Genomic DNA, 15,152 nt, shown 5'->3' on the forward strand with positions numbered 1-15,152 from the left:
CTGGGCACTTTCAGGAAGGACTGGAATAGCAAAGCAGTAGCTACAAGTCAAAATCAAGGTACCTCTGAAAACGAGCAGCTCCTTCTCTTGCTTCATCAGGCCCCGAAGCCTTGTTTTAAACAGAGCCAAGCAAGCAAAGCTCCCTTTCAGAGCCCATCTGTGGCAGGAGCTGTGAGTACCAATTTCATGAATCAGGGAGACAGCCACAGTTCTGGTTTGCCAGCTACCTACTTTCTGCTCTAATAAATGACACGCACATAGCTTGGTGCAATACTATGTACAGCGCAAGAAAAATAAAAGGCCAGGAGAGCATCACCCCGGGCTTGCATAAGGAACATACCCCTCCTCCCAGAGATCCCAGAAGGGCCAAAAGCTGCTTTCTGGGGCATGGTGTGTCAGAATACATTTGCTTTGGCAAATCACTTTAACCATAAACAAATCAGCAACAGGAAATGGCTGATCAGCTGAAACAAACCAGCTCTGGAGAAAGGAGGCTTCTAAATGCTAATATACAATGATATGCCCCAAATGACACTTTTGTTACCAGCAAAGAATATAGCTGCTCACAGGACTCAAGTCAGCCAAGGGTAAGCACTCACACAGCCTGAAACTCGCTCAGTTTGTTCTCTAGAGTTGCAGTCTTCCTACTGCAACATTTGCTCATAACATCTTTAAAACCAGCTGCCACTGAAAGGCACATCTGTGCGTGGACAAACACGAACAGCAAACTACTCATTTGTACTTTGTGGGACACAGGAAGGAGCTACCGATATGGGGATTGTGACTAACTCATCCAAAAGTACAGGCAGATTTCTCTGTCCTCTTGAGCTTTCCATCACACCTGAAACTACTCACTTCCTTAAACAAGAGGCAAAAAAGAAAGAATGAAAAACAAAACAAAAGCCACAAGACATTTGCATGCACACACATTTCAGAGGCTTCCAAAGCAAGAGTCTCTGCTTACAGTGGATGCTGTTACATCAAAGGATCCCCGCCTGCCAGTCAGGGCTGCGTGTGCCACAGCCTGTCACCCCACTTCTCGCACCAACTCTTTGCTCACTTAAGTTTCCAAAGATGAAAATATGAAAGCTTTCCAATTTCTGTGCACTACTTTTACATTAAGGTGATAATGAATCCAGTTTTTGTTTCCAACATGTACAACATCCTTGTACTCACCTTAAGGCATCCTGGGTGTATGATTTCATTACAAATGGAGCATTCCATTAGCATGAGATTAAACTTGCTCTCCTCCTCTTCTACGGTGTCCTCTTTCCCAGCTTCTCCGCACACCAAACACACAGCAGTATGAGGCAACACCGGCTGTTTACACATATGAGAAAGTAGTCTTGATCAGGACACAGAAGACATATGGAAACAGAACTCAATGTGCATTTACAGTATCCTCATTTCAAAGAGGAGATAAATAGGGATTAATTGTGCAAACTGCTGAAGGCTCCAGCCCAGCAGAGCAACAAAGGCAAGAAAAACTGGTACAATCAGGGCTGGGTACCCAGACCAAACATTACAGGACATGTTTCATGGAATGAAAGTGTCCTCCCTGTAGCAACATAAGATTCATGGGGCATCCCAGGGATGGATGAAAATGCTTTTTTTGTGGGTCCTCTGAATCTGTGAGCTGACACAGACATTGGCACACAAGTCACTTCACTAGTGTACAATGGGAGGGAAAAGAAGCAACCTGGAACATCACTATTCACATCCATTAAGCTTCACAATCTGACTAGCAGCTTGGCAGCTCCCCTACTTTACAAGCAGGGCAGACAGATGTTATGGGACCCAACCCAGGTCTCACAGCAAGCCCACAACAGAACCGAGAACAGACCTCTTCCTGACTGGCAATCTATTATCTAGTGCCCTCCTCCCAACCTGAGCATTGCAAAAAGCACTGCACAGACACTTAAAAAGAGAATTCTTCTCCTGTAAGTGCCACAAGTGAGAAGCGCACTGATTTTTTTCCCATCTTTTGCTGAGACAGAAAGGGAACTGCAGCATATGCAACTGACATATCTGTCACCCGTGTCAAAGCACTGAATACCAGTCTACTTAAAAAGCCACCTTTGTGCTAATGAAGAACAAACTTCTGGTTTGTGGCAATAAGGTATAAGCCTCATTACAAGAAAGAAAAGGAAGATCCTCATAAGAAGTTGGCTATAATGTGAAATGCAATCGATTAGGTTGCAAGTCCTTAACTATTAAGCAGCCAGAGACAGACATGTGGCTTTTCATGGCAAAGATCTCTTGTAGATGGAGTGAACAAAATCCGTAAGTGGATAATTGCACACCAAACCAAATCTATGCAGAAACAGTGCATTCTTCGGCAAGTTTCAGATAGGGGAAAACCTAGCTATAGTAAGCCATTACAGAGTACAGTGTGCTGCCCCACACACTAACATGATACATTAGCTATGGCAACACTTTCCTGCTTTCTCATGCCAGTACTTACCCACGCTCCATTTTAAAAGCATTTTGCAAATGCTATTTAATTCCCACCCTTCCTCCAAGCACAAAATAGGAATCCCCAGGATCCCATTCCACCAGCAGGTAAACCAGAGAAAAGCTAAGTTGTCCAGAGCCATAAGAGCTCCGTCCACTTGTTTTGTCCTATCTCCCACACGACAAGTATTTATATCCACACACAAGAACAAACATCCCCCGAGCAGTACAATTTTTCTTGCTGGGAGCAAGGGTGTCTAGGGAATCTCCTCTGAGCCCCAACTAGCGCTGTCCCACTGACGGGCTGGAACAGCAGCGATGCTGTCACAACACGTCCTCCCAGCACAGAGCCCCCACACTCCCTTCAGACCTATTCAATGCAGCATAAAGTATCCCAGGCACTCCTGTTTCCTTTCTTGATTGAACTAGTCATGCAGAGGAGTTTCCTGTTCTCCGAACGGCAGTACAGGCTCTCTTAAGGCTTCTGAGTTTAATGAAAGTCTGTGTCTAGTTAATATCGTCAATGTTATTAACCAGAGGAAAGCACAATCCCAGAACTGTAGGGATCATTACTTCCACAGAGCCTTGCTTTGGTGTTTTGGGGGTTTTTTTTTTGGCTGGAAGCTGTTGGATAGGTACCACAATATATTACTACTGCAATTGTTAGAGAACGTAATGAACAAGAGTAAAGACAATAGGATTGCTTATAGAAATGTAAAGCACCATTAAAAGTTACAACAGTTCAACTTGTTAATTTTCTGTGCTTTTGCTGCTCTAAGAAAGTTTGTAATACTCCCCCTGCTACTTACACCAGTGGGAACCTATGAAGGACAGAGAGGTCTTCTTCAGTGCATGCAAGGGTGGGACAAGGAATCAGAGTACCTTGGCTACCAAGTCCTGTACTCTAACCACAGATCCTGGAAATAAAACTGCAGATACGAAGAAGAAAAATACTTCATTAGAAGAAAGGGGATGAGAGGATGACTACACTCAGCCAAAAGAGAACCCAATTCATCTCCAAAAGGCTCAGCCTGTGTATCAAGAGCAAAACAGCTTAGTATGAAAGTTTCCTTCATCAGTCAGGACAAGAAAGCACACTGCAGCCCTAATTTAATCCCTCCACTAAAAAGGCAGCACGATTTCACTATTTCTTCCCCCTGGAGAATAATAAATTCTTCATCCATGCTGTTCAATTCATGCCACACTCCAGGAAATCAAGTGTTCAAAGAAAAGACACTTGAGCTGCAAAAGCACTCCGCAGAAAGGTAGATATTCTGTGTACTTTACTGAAAGATCCAGCAGAGCTGAATCCAATCCTCTATGTCAAGAACAGTGCATGGCTCAGAACAGGACATGGAGTGAGCTACCAGGAGCAACTACTGGAAACCTTAAGTGCTTATCAGTTTTTTTATCAGTGACAGACCAATTAATTTAATGCCTCCACTTCAGTTTCCTCATCAAAATGGGGGGGGGGGGGGGGAGAAGTGAAAGGAACTGTAACAAGAGTTAGAGAGAAATCAGTATAGATGGGGTGATATTTCACTTATGAATAAACAACATTCCTTTCCTTAAAAAAACCCCACAAAACAACAGAAAACCAAACCCTTAAGAGCATAATCAAGACCTTCCAAAGAATTAAGAGAAAAGCTAAAGCTAATTTTTACCCTTAAATGGGGACACTGTAGACATGAGACCTGAGGAGAAGCTCCAAGATAGTCAATATGAAAGCAACAGATTCAAAAGGTGCTTGGACAACTTAGTGGAAGATTAATCTGTCAATATTTGTTAAAAACAAAGTTATCACTTATGACTCAAGAAGCTTCTAAGCAACGTATCACAGGAGCCCAGGAAACGGTCTGACTGCCTGCTTGCCCTGTTCTGATGCTCATCCCCTGACAGCTATTTCCAGTCCCTGAGGAAGACAAGACCTTGGCTTGATGGCTCTTTGGCTCATCTGGATCAGATCCCTCCTATATGCCTAGGTAATAGCAAACAAATTGAAATTAAGGTCTCAAGTAGCCTGGGGCTGGGGTCACCAATGCCAAAATCTTGGAGGATGCCAGTCAAAGATTTCTCCATATCTTAAGTTGGTTAAGTAGTTAAGATGGTAAAGACAGTTGCAAGGCAGCTTTTCTCAGGAAATTCAGAGATCCAAACCAAACAGGCCTCTTTTCCCTTTGAATCAGAACTTCCCACTTTTCCCCTTCTCCCCCAAATTCCAGAATTTCAGTGAGATTTGAGTGCCAATTTCTGGTGTACTGATAATCTCCACATCCACCTTCTATATTACTGAGAATGAAAGCCATGCTACTAAGTTTTAGGAACATTCTGGTTTAAGATTAGGGCGGGCAGGGGATGAAAACTGATGGGAAGAAGAGATCTGAACTGAGAGGGCAGGGATTACACTGTTTTGCCTGATGCACTTTAGAGACAAGAGTTCTCAGTTCCACACCTCGTCACCAGGAGACAGATATAGGAAAGAAATCTCCAAACAAGCTGTAGCAACAGGTACACTTACTGCGATACACTGCCTCATAATGCAGGACTGTTTCATCCTGCCAGGTCCCCCAAATTTCTTCATATCTTTGCAGAAGTGACACTCGCCGCACTCTGTCCGCAGACACGCCTCGCACTTGCGGCATCGCGTCCTCCTCCGACGTGCTCCAGCAGTTGTCCGATTAGCTGCAAGCTTTACTGCAGAAGCAGTGCCCAGTTTCCCTTTGGGCCGTCCAACTGCCCTGTTCTGAAAAAGCCAGACACACAAGGTTAATCGCACATCCCACTTACCACCTACACTACAGAACTTCCTTGGACAGGAGTTGAATACATCTTAGATGTAAAACTGACAGATGTATCAGAATTATACACAGATGGGTAATACTGAGCAAATGCATACGATCACTCTTGTAGCTAAAGGAGTTCCATTACCTTTTCAAGAAAAGATGCATTGTAAAAAGACAAAAAAACCAAGGCATTAATGAGAGATCCCAAACCTATAGCAAACTCACTTCAACGGGAGGGCAGGGAGAATCAATTTACGCACAGCTCAACGCAGGACCAAGTCCCAAGTGACTTGCTTGGCTTAGGTCAAGAGATGATCTGTGCCATTGCTGAGGTCTGGGCTAGGGAGCTCTTAGGATTGTGCTCAGGTGAAGCCAGAAGGTCTACTTTGCTCTGCTGGAAGTGGAAGAATCCAAGCAGGCAGCGAAAGTAATTTTGAGGTTAGGTACAGCAGAGAAACACTCAGCAGCAATGGCTCAAGCCACAGCAATCTCCCTAAAAGAACAGGAGAGCATGAACTACTGCCAAGTGATAAAGTAGGAAATAAAACACAAATACTACAAAACCCTTCCAAAGTAACTCCCCTCATATCCAATACTAGCAAGTGCTCAAAAATAGAACACTAACTGATGCTGTGCAAAGGCTGGAAAGGGCATGCCAGGTCTAGATTTCAATGACCTTCAAGACAGAAGCTAAAGGAGCATGAAAATATTTTAAATTATTGGGTTAACCGCAACATATTCACTCTGGATATCTAAATTTCAAGTTCTCATCAGAAACTCCGTTATACACAAGAACTTAGAGCTCAAGCCAAACATCGCTAAATACCATGTAATTGTATGGGGCTAATTACGCAAGAATTGGCTTGGCTCATTCTTACCACTAACAGCTTTCTCCATAAAGATGATAATAATAGGACTGCAAAGCTCATCTGGTGTAGTATTTATACAATTTTTCCACTTTCTGCACATCTCAGCATATGACCAACAGACCAGCCAGTTTCACTTTCTGTTCCTGCTGAATTCTGGGCAATCACCAAAAGGCAGGGGCAGGTTGGCTATAGAAAGCCATGCAGAATTTCCACTGCAGTTTTTAAAAGAAAAGGTATGGAAACATTCTACTTGGTACTACAAAAGCTTCCCTAAGTGTCCTACTATACAACCCTGAAGAAAAGCCACATTGCCAAGAATTTGAACTTCCTCCCAGCTGACTTAGCAAAGCTTCAGTGACTTTCTTAAGATGCAGAAGAGTGCTGATATTTTAACAGTCTCCATCCCAGGAACCTCAGTGCTGGGAGAGCAGAGAAGCCAGGAGCTAGACCTCTTAGTTTTCTTTCCCACAGACCTACTATTGTAACTGAGGTGGGAGAAAACATTGCTTAGTCGATGAGGTTACACAGATTTCAGCAAGTTTTTAATTATGCTCGTCCAGAACGGTTTTTGTCCTGCTTGCAGGCTGAATCGCACTGTGCTGTGTGAACACAGACAAGTGTAGCTTCCTCCCCATTGGCAATCACACCAGACGCCTGGATTTCAGATCAATTTCAGACACACTAAAGAATAAATATTTACCTTTTAGACCAACTTTTCAGCCTCTCAAGGATAAAGTCAGCTCTGCCAGGACTGGCTTAGAGGCAACCTAGATAAGAGATAATTTCCTTCCTCAGCATGAATCACTTCTCTGTTCTCTCTATTAGAATCTCCTTCCACTAGCAAGGGAAGCAAGAGACACGAACCAAAGGCTAGACATCAGTGAGAACAAGTTAAACCAAAATATGTACAACAACCTGGGCAGGTCCCCTCTGCCAACAGCACACGGAAGATTCTGCGTGAGCATCTGACTCCTTCCCACTAGGTTTGAATACGATTAAGTTTTTTTAAGAAGGCAAACACCAGTTACAACACCATCAGAATCGTCTTTTTAAAATGCAATCTCTTTCAAGGAAAAATCAAACTCGGTACTTTTCCAGCTGAAAGACAACTCCTGATTCTGCCACAGTAATAGGAGCCAAGTCCTAATTCTAAGGACAGCATCTTAAGTGCCAGGACGCTGCAAAGACGCAAGCAGTAAAAAGGCATCGCTTCAACACAGAATTTGAGAATCCTAAAAAAAAAAAAAAAAAAAAAAGAAAAAAAGGCAGGAAGGTGAAGGTACAAGAACAAGTCTGAAGCCAGACCATACCACACAACTCAGATTTCCTTACAAATCACCACCACACAGCAGACTGCAGAGGTGCAGACCTCTGATCTCACTGTATGTAACATTTCTTACCTACTCAGCCCTCTTCACTGCTCGTTAGGAAATTCAAGCAATTGTACTAGCTGGGTTTGTACTAATTTACCAACCAACCAATCCTCAATCCAAGCCACGTTTTCACTCCAGGATGTCGCAGCCAGCAAGGCTAGAGAGGCCTTGCAGGAATTCCCACTAGTATCTAGTTTCAAGGGGCTCCACAGCGGTCGCTTAAAAACCTCCACAGAAGAAAATCTGGCCTGTGGGTTACTATCCCAGAAAGGGGCTGGGATTCAAGGGGGTAGAAGGAGCCTCCAACATGACTTGGGGTTTATGTAGCACATGGCAGACAGCCAGATAAATTCCAGGTCAATGTTAGTGAAGAGATGCCGCAGGATTTCCAGCTCAGACTGCAGTTTTATAATGTACCAGCCCTGGTAGCAAAACTAGGTAAAGATTTCCTTCCCAGCTCCTGTTCCCATCTCTGTACTGCAATTTGCCACCCTCCTAGCACAACTCTGGGGAGCTGTCTTGCAAATAATGAGCAAGTGGCAGAGGATGGCAGGATTCCTTAACCTGGGTTTACCACAGTTTGCCAGGAGCAAACAGCAGCTCCATGTCCTCAAGCTCAGGACTGGGTGACACACTAAGTCCTAAACTAGGTTCTGGACCAATGTAGTCTCCCACCTGTGTAGCAGATCCTATCATCTCCTTTCCCAAGGAGATGAGCTGAGACCCTCAAGCACAGCCTGTGCCTGCTGACTCTGTAGTCTCCAGCAGCCACCTCTGAGAACTGTCAAGAAAAGAAAGATTATACCAAACTTGAAGAGATTTTTTTCTTAAATCTTAAAACAAAAACTAGGGAGTTGAGACAGAGCCTGCAAGTATGCGATAGTATAGTATCCCCTATGTTCTCCAGCACCTCTGCAGAAACTGTGCCCATACTTCGGCCACAGCAAGTCTTCAAAAGAGGGGTAGGAGGATGCTGAAGTGATGACAACCGCTCTCCCAAGCTCGTAATGAAGGCTGTGCAAGCAGCTGCTGAAACATACTAGGATTAATATACTAAATACCTACCTCTACTACATTGAAACCTAGAAAGCTAGTGGACTTGCACTGCCCTCTAAAAACAAGACACGTTAACAGGACATCCTGCTAGTTTTTTTTCCTTTTGTTTTATTTTTTGTGTCGAGTCCGTCCATCCCCCCCCCCCCCTTACTGCTATGCAACACACAAAGGTAACCTACTCCTGCCCCCGAAGCAGACGCAGCATGGCCTCTACAGCACCTGGGTACTGGGAGTAAACTTAGGCCATCAAATGTAATACACTATGAACTACAAAGCCATTTACAAATCATGAATTTGGGATCACCCTCCCACACCCCAGTGGTTAAACACGCCCACTCCTCAGACGGGAAAGGGGACAAATTTGCAAACCGATTTTCAGAAGTGCTGAGCTCCTACAAACCTCACCAAAATCAATAGTGCTCCAGGTGGACAATTAGGGGACTGGGTGGGGTGGTCATCAGCAATTCAAGTCTCTCAACAGGACTGTGTAGATCTGGAACTAAGCTCAGGTATGACAATTCCAACTCTAAACAAACCCCTAGGAAATGCTACCTGGAAGAGTCACTACTCAGAACATTAGTTTATCTTGGCTATGGACAAACATTTGGCTTCTGGGAAATTTTCACTGCCTGCTTCCAGGTACCTTAACACACCTTCACCGTATGTCATTTCCCTGCTCGGCAGTCACAGAAAAGCCACCCACCATCACCAGGATCAGAAGCAGCAGAGGCACTAAGGGCCTCTGCCTGGAGCACAATTCTTACTACAACAGAAACACAACGTTGATGTTTACAGCAACAAATTTCTAACCTTCACAGTTGCAAAGAATGACTCAAAAGACCTCAGGTAAACAAAAATACCAAGAGCATCAAGCTTTGGAGACAACACTTCAAGAGCTATCAGCCGTTAAACACATCATAAAGTAGGTGCTGATGTTCCCCAACTGCTATCCCAACACCAGCCCGGCTCTGTTGGAGTCACCAGGCAACTTCACAAACTTCTCTGCTCTGGAGAGGAAGATCAGCTGACCCTGTGACCGAGTCCAGGAGGAAGGAGGTCCTGGTCCTAAAAGCAAGGCTGACAAAGCCGGCAGCCTAGAAACAAGCTCTTCTGCAAGTGGCCTTTACCTGGGCATGGGTCTTATTCCATCACTCAGCTTCAGGGACCTGCTTAAACTTCTGCCAGCAGCACCACACCATTATTTCAGACTCAGCATCTCCGAGAAAAATCCAGGGACATGCGCAGTGCCCTTCTGAAGGGCTTATCACGTGGCCAGCTCAGTAAGACCCTGAAGCACTTCACTTCCTAACCAAGTACAATCTGAACAGCTTATGGATCCACTGCGTAAATCTCGCCAAGACAAGACATCTTACATGTGTAGTGTTCATTAGTTCAAGGTGCTGTGCCACATAAATATATCCCTTCCATTTGCAAGACAGGGGTGATTTCCTTCTGTAACACGTGGAGAGATTCTGATTATTCTGATTTGCTGTAGTTTGACCAAGTCCACACAACCATATCAGCACCGAAAGAAAGATGAGGACCCAGGACTTCCCGGGTGCCAGTCCTGCACTTAGACCTTTATATGGCACTGCATCCCAATACAATTGTTTTAGCAGAATTAGAATAGACAAATTTAATTACCAGTTGTTTCTTTATAACATCTGATAAATAAACAGTAGAGGAAAAAAAAAGCCACACACATTAACCCACAATTCATAACTATTATCAGCTAAAATACTACCCTAAACACGATGGATCATGGGCTGATACTGGGCACTGGAGAAGCCCACGGGGTGCCACAGCAAAGGCTTCTGGTCAATTATTTTCTTGCCTCTTCCCATATCATCAGAGGTGGGCAGACGCAGAGATGCATTTTTCAATTCAAACACGGTCAAAGTTCTGGAGGACAAGGCTCCCTGCTTGCTGCCCAGGGCCAGTGAGCAGCACTGTCCTCTACTGCTCCAGTGATGTATCCCTCTCCTAGCCTCCTAGGCATGTAGTTTTGGCCTTCCTGCTAAGAAAACCAGTCAAACTGACAATTACCAGCAGTGGTGTAGACCAGCAACACACATACCAATGCACTGGACTGAGATCCACCAAAGTCATTTTACCAGAGGCCTCTGAAACAGACCCTGTCATTAACTCCACATTAACCCTGAAATACAGGGACTGGCATCAAACTGCCTGGCAGGCTGACAGCCTGTTACACACACACTGTCTTGCACTAGATAATCACAACCAAGTCAACAGTTCTTCAGCATTAAACCCTTACGCCTCTTCAGCAATTAACAGAAACCCTTGTCAAAGGAAGAACTTAGAGGAAGAAGGAAGAAAGGACAGGATGATGTGACTGCAGGAATTCAGTGGGGACGAGGAAGAAGCTAGTTTAAGACAGCAAAAATCACATTGATGCCAGTAACATCCTTAAAAGCTGTATCAACTGAAGAGCGCGAGCCAACACCACAGATCTAACCTAACTAAAGCATATCTGCCCAAAAGTCTACACATGCGAACTCCAGGAGAGTTGTTTTCCTCTAGCAGTGACAGTTTACAAAAGTCACATCACCCATACGCTCCTGCCAGGGTGGAGGTGTCCTGCAAGACAAGTCCAAGGTCCCCCATTAAGCAAGCAGCATCAGAGGGAAAGGGAAGGCGGAACTTTTTCAAGCCCAGCCATCCCCAAAACAGGATTAATCCTCTACACATGTTCGCTGCCACCATCTCCTCCAATTCATACCTACAAACTTTCTCATCCTCTCCTGCAAAAAGCAGTATAGCTCCTGGTGACCACTGCCAGGTGACCACTGCCAGGTGACCACACAGAGCTCCACTACTGAATAAACAGATCAATTTCCCACGAGTAAACAGAAAAGTTTATACCTCACAGGTTCATCTGAGCATTAGTGACACTCCAGCAGCTTTTCTGTCAACATAGCTATGTTGTTTAAGGTGTGATAAACTGGCATGTCAATGCCAATGCAAGTGCCCCCGTTTATTTTCCTCTGGTGGTGAGGAGGTGGAAGTTAGGCCTGGAGGGTGGAATAAGATATATTGGCAAAAATATGCTTTTGTAGATAAGCTGCATCCAAAGCAGGAGCTCTTAAAAAGAAAGACACCACTAAGTTATAGACTTGGGGCACCTTGTGTAAATGTAGCTTTTCTTCTTACTGCTACTTCAGGACAAATCCCCCCTACCCCAACCCAGGAGCATTTTTCTCGGTCTGTTTACACACGCTGAAGTTAAGCGTCACAGCCAGAATTTCTTCCTACCCAAGCGACCCAGCAAGGCTGGCAGGCTGCAGCAGGGTGCTGCCCTCCCCATGGCCAGCACCAGGCAGGACACATGCCCCGGCACCCACACGCTTCCAAGCCCGCAGTGCTGACTGCAACTACTACAAGTGCAGTAAATCCTATCAGCTCTCATGCTGGGAAACCCGACGGCCTTTTTGCCTTCTTAGTTTAGACACAGACTAGGGAAAGAGGAATGAAAGTCAGAAGAAAGTTTGAGTGACAAAAACTGCAGCTCCTACCCAAGCACTGAAGTTGTACTGTTCAACTACACCTGTAGAGCTGAAGCCTTTCACCTGTTACATACCAGGGACTATCACAGTAGAAAAGCTATCTTTTGTGATACCGATTTGACACATCCCATGTAGAAAAATATAGTAACTACACATGTTAAATCGGGCTTGTATGAAAATACAGTTGGATCCACACGAGGGATTGTACCACTGGAACAGTTTTGAACAAAAATTAAACACACTCCACAGGTCTTTGCTACACAGGTCACAGCGTTATAATTTAGGATCACACCAAGCCTTTTAAGAAATCCCACAAGAAGGATCTCCGCTTTCTTGCATTAATTTTTGTTCTAAACTATTAAGATATAAAAACACTATCAAGCCTCAGGTTTTAGAAGAGCTGAAGAATCCCAGAACATAACCAACTTTCCAAATTCATCCAGCAAGAACTAGCATCTCCAGTAGCAATTTCACAGCTAGTACAATGCAGCTGAGACCAATCTGCTCTCCTAACGATTAGCTCTTTTTTAAAAGCATACAGTAACCACACCAAACCAGAGAGGCAAATGGAAAAGGCCTGGTGTGGGACAAAGTTTAAGAAAAGGAAGGAGTCTGGGACATTTTAACTACCACGTCTGGGAGCTGAGCAGTGAATCGAGCAGCAGCACAGGCCTGCACATTCACACAGTCCACAGAATTAAGTAAAGGCTTAATAAAGTTACTCATCCAAGACCCGGCCTAGGTTCTTGGACTGACGCTACACCAGGCTAGTGCAGCACACTAACATCTCTCTTAAGGTTTCTGCACCAGAACTGCCATCCCTGGGGAGCACCCAAGGCACACCACCACCACCAGCCCAAACTCTTTTTTGGCCCTGCTTTCTTGGTGCAATTATGAAGCAAAACATAGTAAAGTTATTCGAAACGAGATGGGTTTTGGAGGATAGGCTCAACACCTGGTCTACAAACTTGTCTCTAAAAGCAAATTATTAGGCTAAAGAGCAAAACACCTTGAGTTACGAACAAAACTATCAAGTTTATGTTTAAATTGCATACACATGTTTAATTCTATTCCTGGTGCATTTTTAATTGCTTAGGCAGTTCTTAGAGAGTAAAATACGCAATCTAGAACATATGTTCTGTATTATTTTTCACAGATTACTTCATAAATTTAAAAAGTTTATTCTCCTTCCCCCACAGGGAAAAAAAAAACCCAAACCTTCAGAGAATAAACCCTGGAAGTATTAATAAAAGTTCTCTTTTCATTTTAGCACACATCCTTCTCTTTATTCTACATCCCTCGACCCTGGGAATGGAAAGGAGGTTTTGGCTATAAATCAAACTAAGACAAGGTAGCCAGGCTCAGCATCACTCTCTCCTGAAGTCCTGCAGCCCTCTTCAGCTATTTAAGGAATCTTATTAGAAAAAAAAAAAAAAATTTCTGAAAACGACAGGGAAACCCCCCGAGAGGAACAATCGCACACTCCCAAGCGCGTTCGCCTCTGAAGCGGCGCGGGGCCCTCGGAGGTGCCGAACTCCCGGTGCCCCCGGGCGCCCACGGCGGGCGAGGCCGTACGCCCCGGGCCGGCCCCCGGCGGGAGGCTCCCGCGCCCCGCTCCGCACCGGGGGCCGCGGACACGCCCGCAGCCGCGGCGCCGCCGGGCGCAGCCCCACGGCGGGCGGCGCTGCCCCGGGCCGGGCCGGGCCCGGCCCGCTCCCGACCCCACATTGTTCCCCGTCCCCGCTGCCGGCGCGGCTCGGCTCTGCCCGGCCCGGCCTCCTCCCCTCCCTTCCTGCTGCAAACTTCGCCGCCCGCCCCGGACCTGCTCCGGCCCCAGCTCGGGCCCCGGCCCCGGCTCGGGCTCCGGCTCCGACTCGTATTCCTCCTCGTCGGCGCTCGCAGACATGGCCATGGCTCATGGTGGGCCCAGGCGGAGCCGAGCTGACATGGCTGGAGCGGCGCTGCTGGCGGAGCCCCGCTCCCCGCACACACACACACACATGCAGGAGGAGGAGGAGGAGGAAGGGGGGCCGTGCATATTCATGCCAGGCAGCCAGGAAGGGGCTGGCCCTGCCGGCACGGCCAATCGCGGCCCGCTTGCACAAAGCCGGCCTGCGGGGACAGCGGGGACAGCGCGGCCGCTCGGCCGGGGCAGCGCCGGCCGCCCCGCCGCAGCCGAGCCCGGCCGGGGCCGGGGGAGGGGGCGGGCTTTAACGCTCTTCTGGCAATTAGCCCCCTGCTGGTAATTAGCCCCGCGAGCTGCCGAGGGCGCCGGCGGGGGCGGGCCCATGCTCGGCCTGCTTGGGTGTGCCGAGCGGGGAGGGGAGGGGAGGGGAGGGGAGGGGATGCGCGGAGCTGGGATGCGCGGCCGCCCGCAGGGTGCACGGCGCTGCACGGGCTGCTGGAGACAAAGGAGACGCGCACAGACAGACAGACACACCCCCCTCTACCTCGCTACCTGCCGGCTCGCCTCCCGCTGCCAGGATCGGAACGGGAGGAGGGAACCTCCATCCCTCGGGAGGAGGAAGGCACCGAGCAAACTTCGGGATTTCAAGCGATGCCCCTGCTGCGGCAGAACCAGCGCTGCGATAAGATGGGATACAAGGCAACCCGGCTTGCAGAGCTGCTCGCATCTGGCCTCACCCTGCTCCCCGTGCAGGCACCCCCTTTTTTGCTTGCTCCTGAGGAACCATTTCCAGCCCTACTCTGAATGTCCTGACCCACTACTGGGGTTTTACAATAAAATATCCTCCCCCTGCAGTATGAAGTGTTACAGATTGGTCAATCGGGGACCTGTTCTGGATCCAAAGGTGGGATCCAGCACCTGAACATGGACACTGCCTTTGCCCTCAAGAGCTTGCAGCTGAGGGTCAAGACACACAGGCCTGAATTTGAGTGCTGAAATTTCCCATTGGATTTATGGGCCTGCTTTCAGGGGAAATCCCAATTCCATTCAAGTTGTTAGGATTTTGCCTCTGGCTCCTACACCCACAACACAGAATTAAACATGAGATTAAATATTTGCATGTGCTGAGCAACCAAGAAGCCATAAAGCAGCACATCTGATGGTCCTTGCATCAGGATTTTTGCCAA

The 15,152-nt window shown here is 46.7% G+C and overlaps 1 protein-coding gene across 13 annotated transcripts in view; it reads right to left on the reverse strand.

Annotated features, from left to right (window-relative positions):
- The window catches only part of KDM2B (lysine demethylase 2B), a 129,993-nt gene that overhangs the window by 12,934 nt on the left and 101,907 nt on the right, over positions 1-15,152 (reverse strand). For all 13 annotated transcript variants that reach the window (XM_076353068.1, XM_076353067.1, XM_076353072.1 and 10 more), the window contains 2 exons: positions 4,973-5,197; positions 1,177-1,320 (listed from right to left, as the gene is read on the reverse strand). In XM_076353068.1, coding sequence (XP_076209183.1) covers positions 1,177-1,320; positions 4,973-5,197 — 369 coding nt within the window. The remainder of the gene's footprint in view (positions 1-1,176; positions 1,321-4,972; positions 5,198-15,152) is intronic.

This window comes from Aptenodytes patagonicus, chromosome 15 (assembly GCF_965638725.1).
Source record: "Aptenodytes patagonicus chromosome 15, bAptPat1.pri.cur, whole genome shotgun sequence".
Taxonomy (NCBI): domain Eukaryota; kingdom Metazoa; phylum Chordata; class Aves; order Sphenisciformes; family Spheniscidae; genus Aptenodytes; species Aptenodytes patagonicus.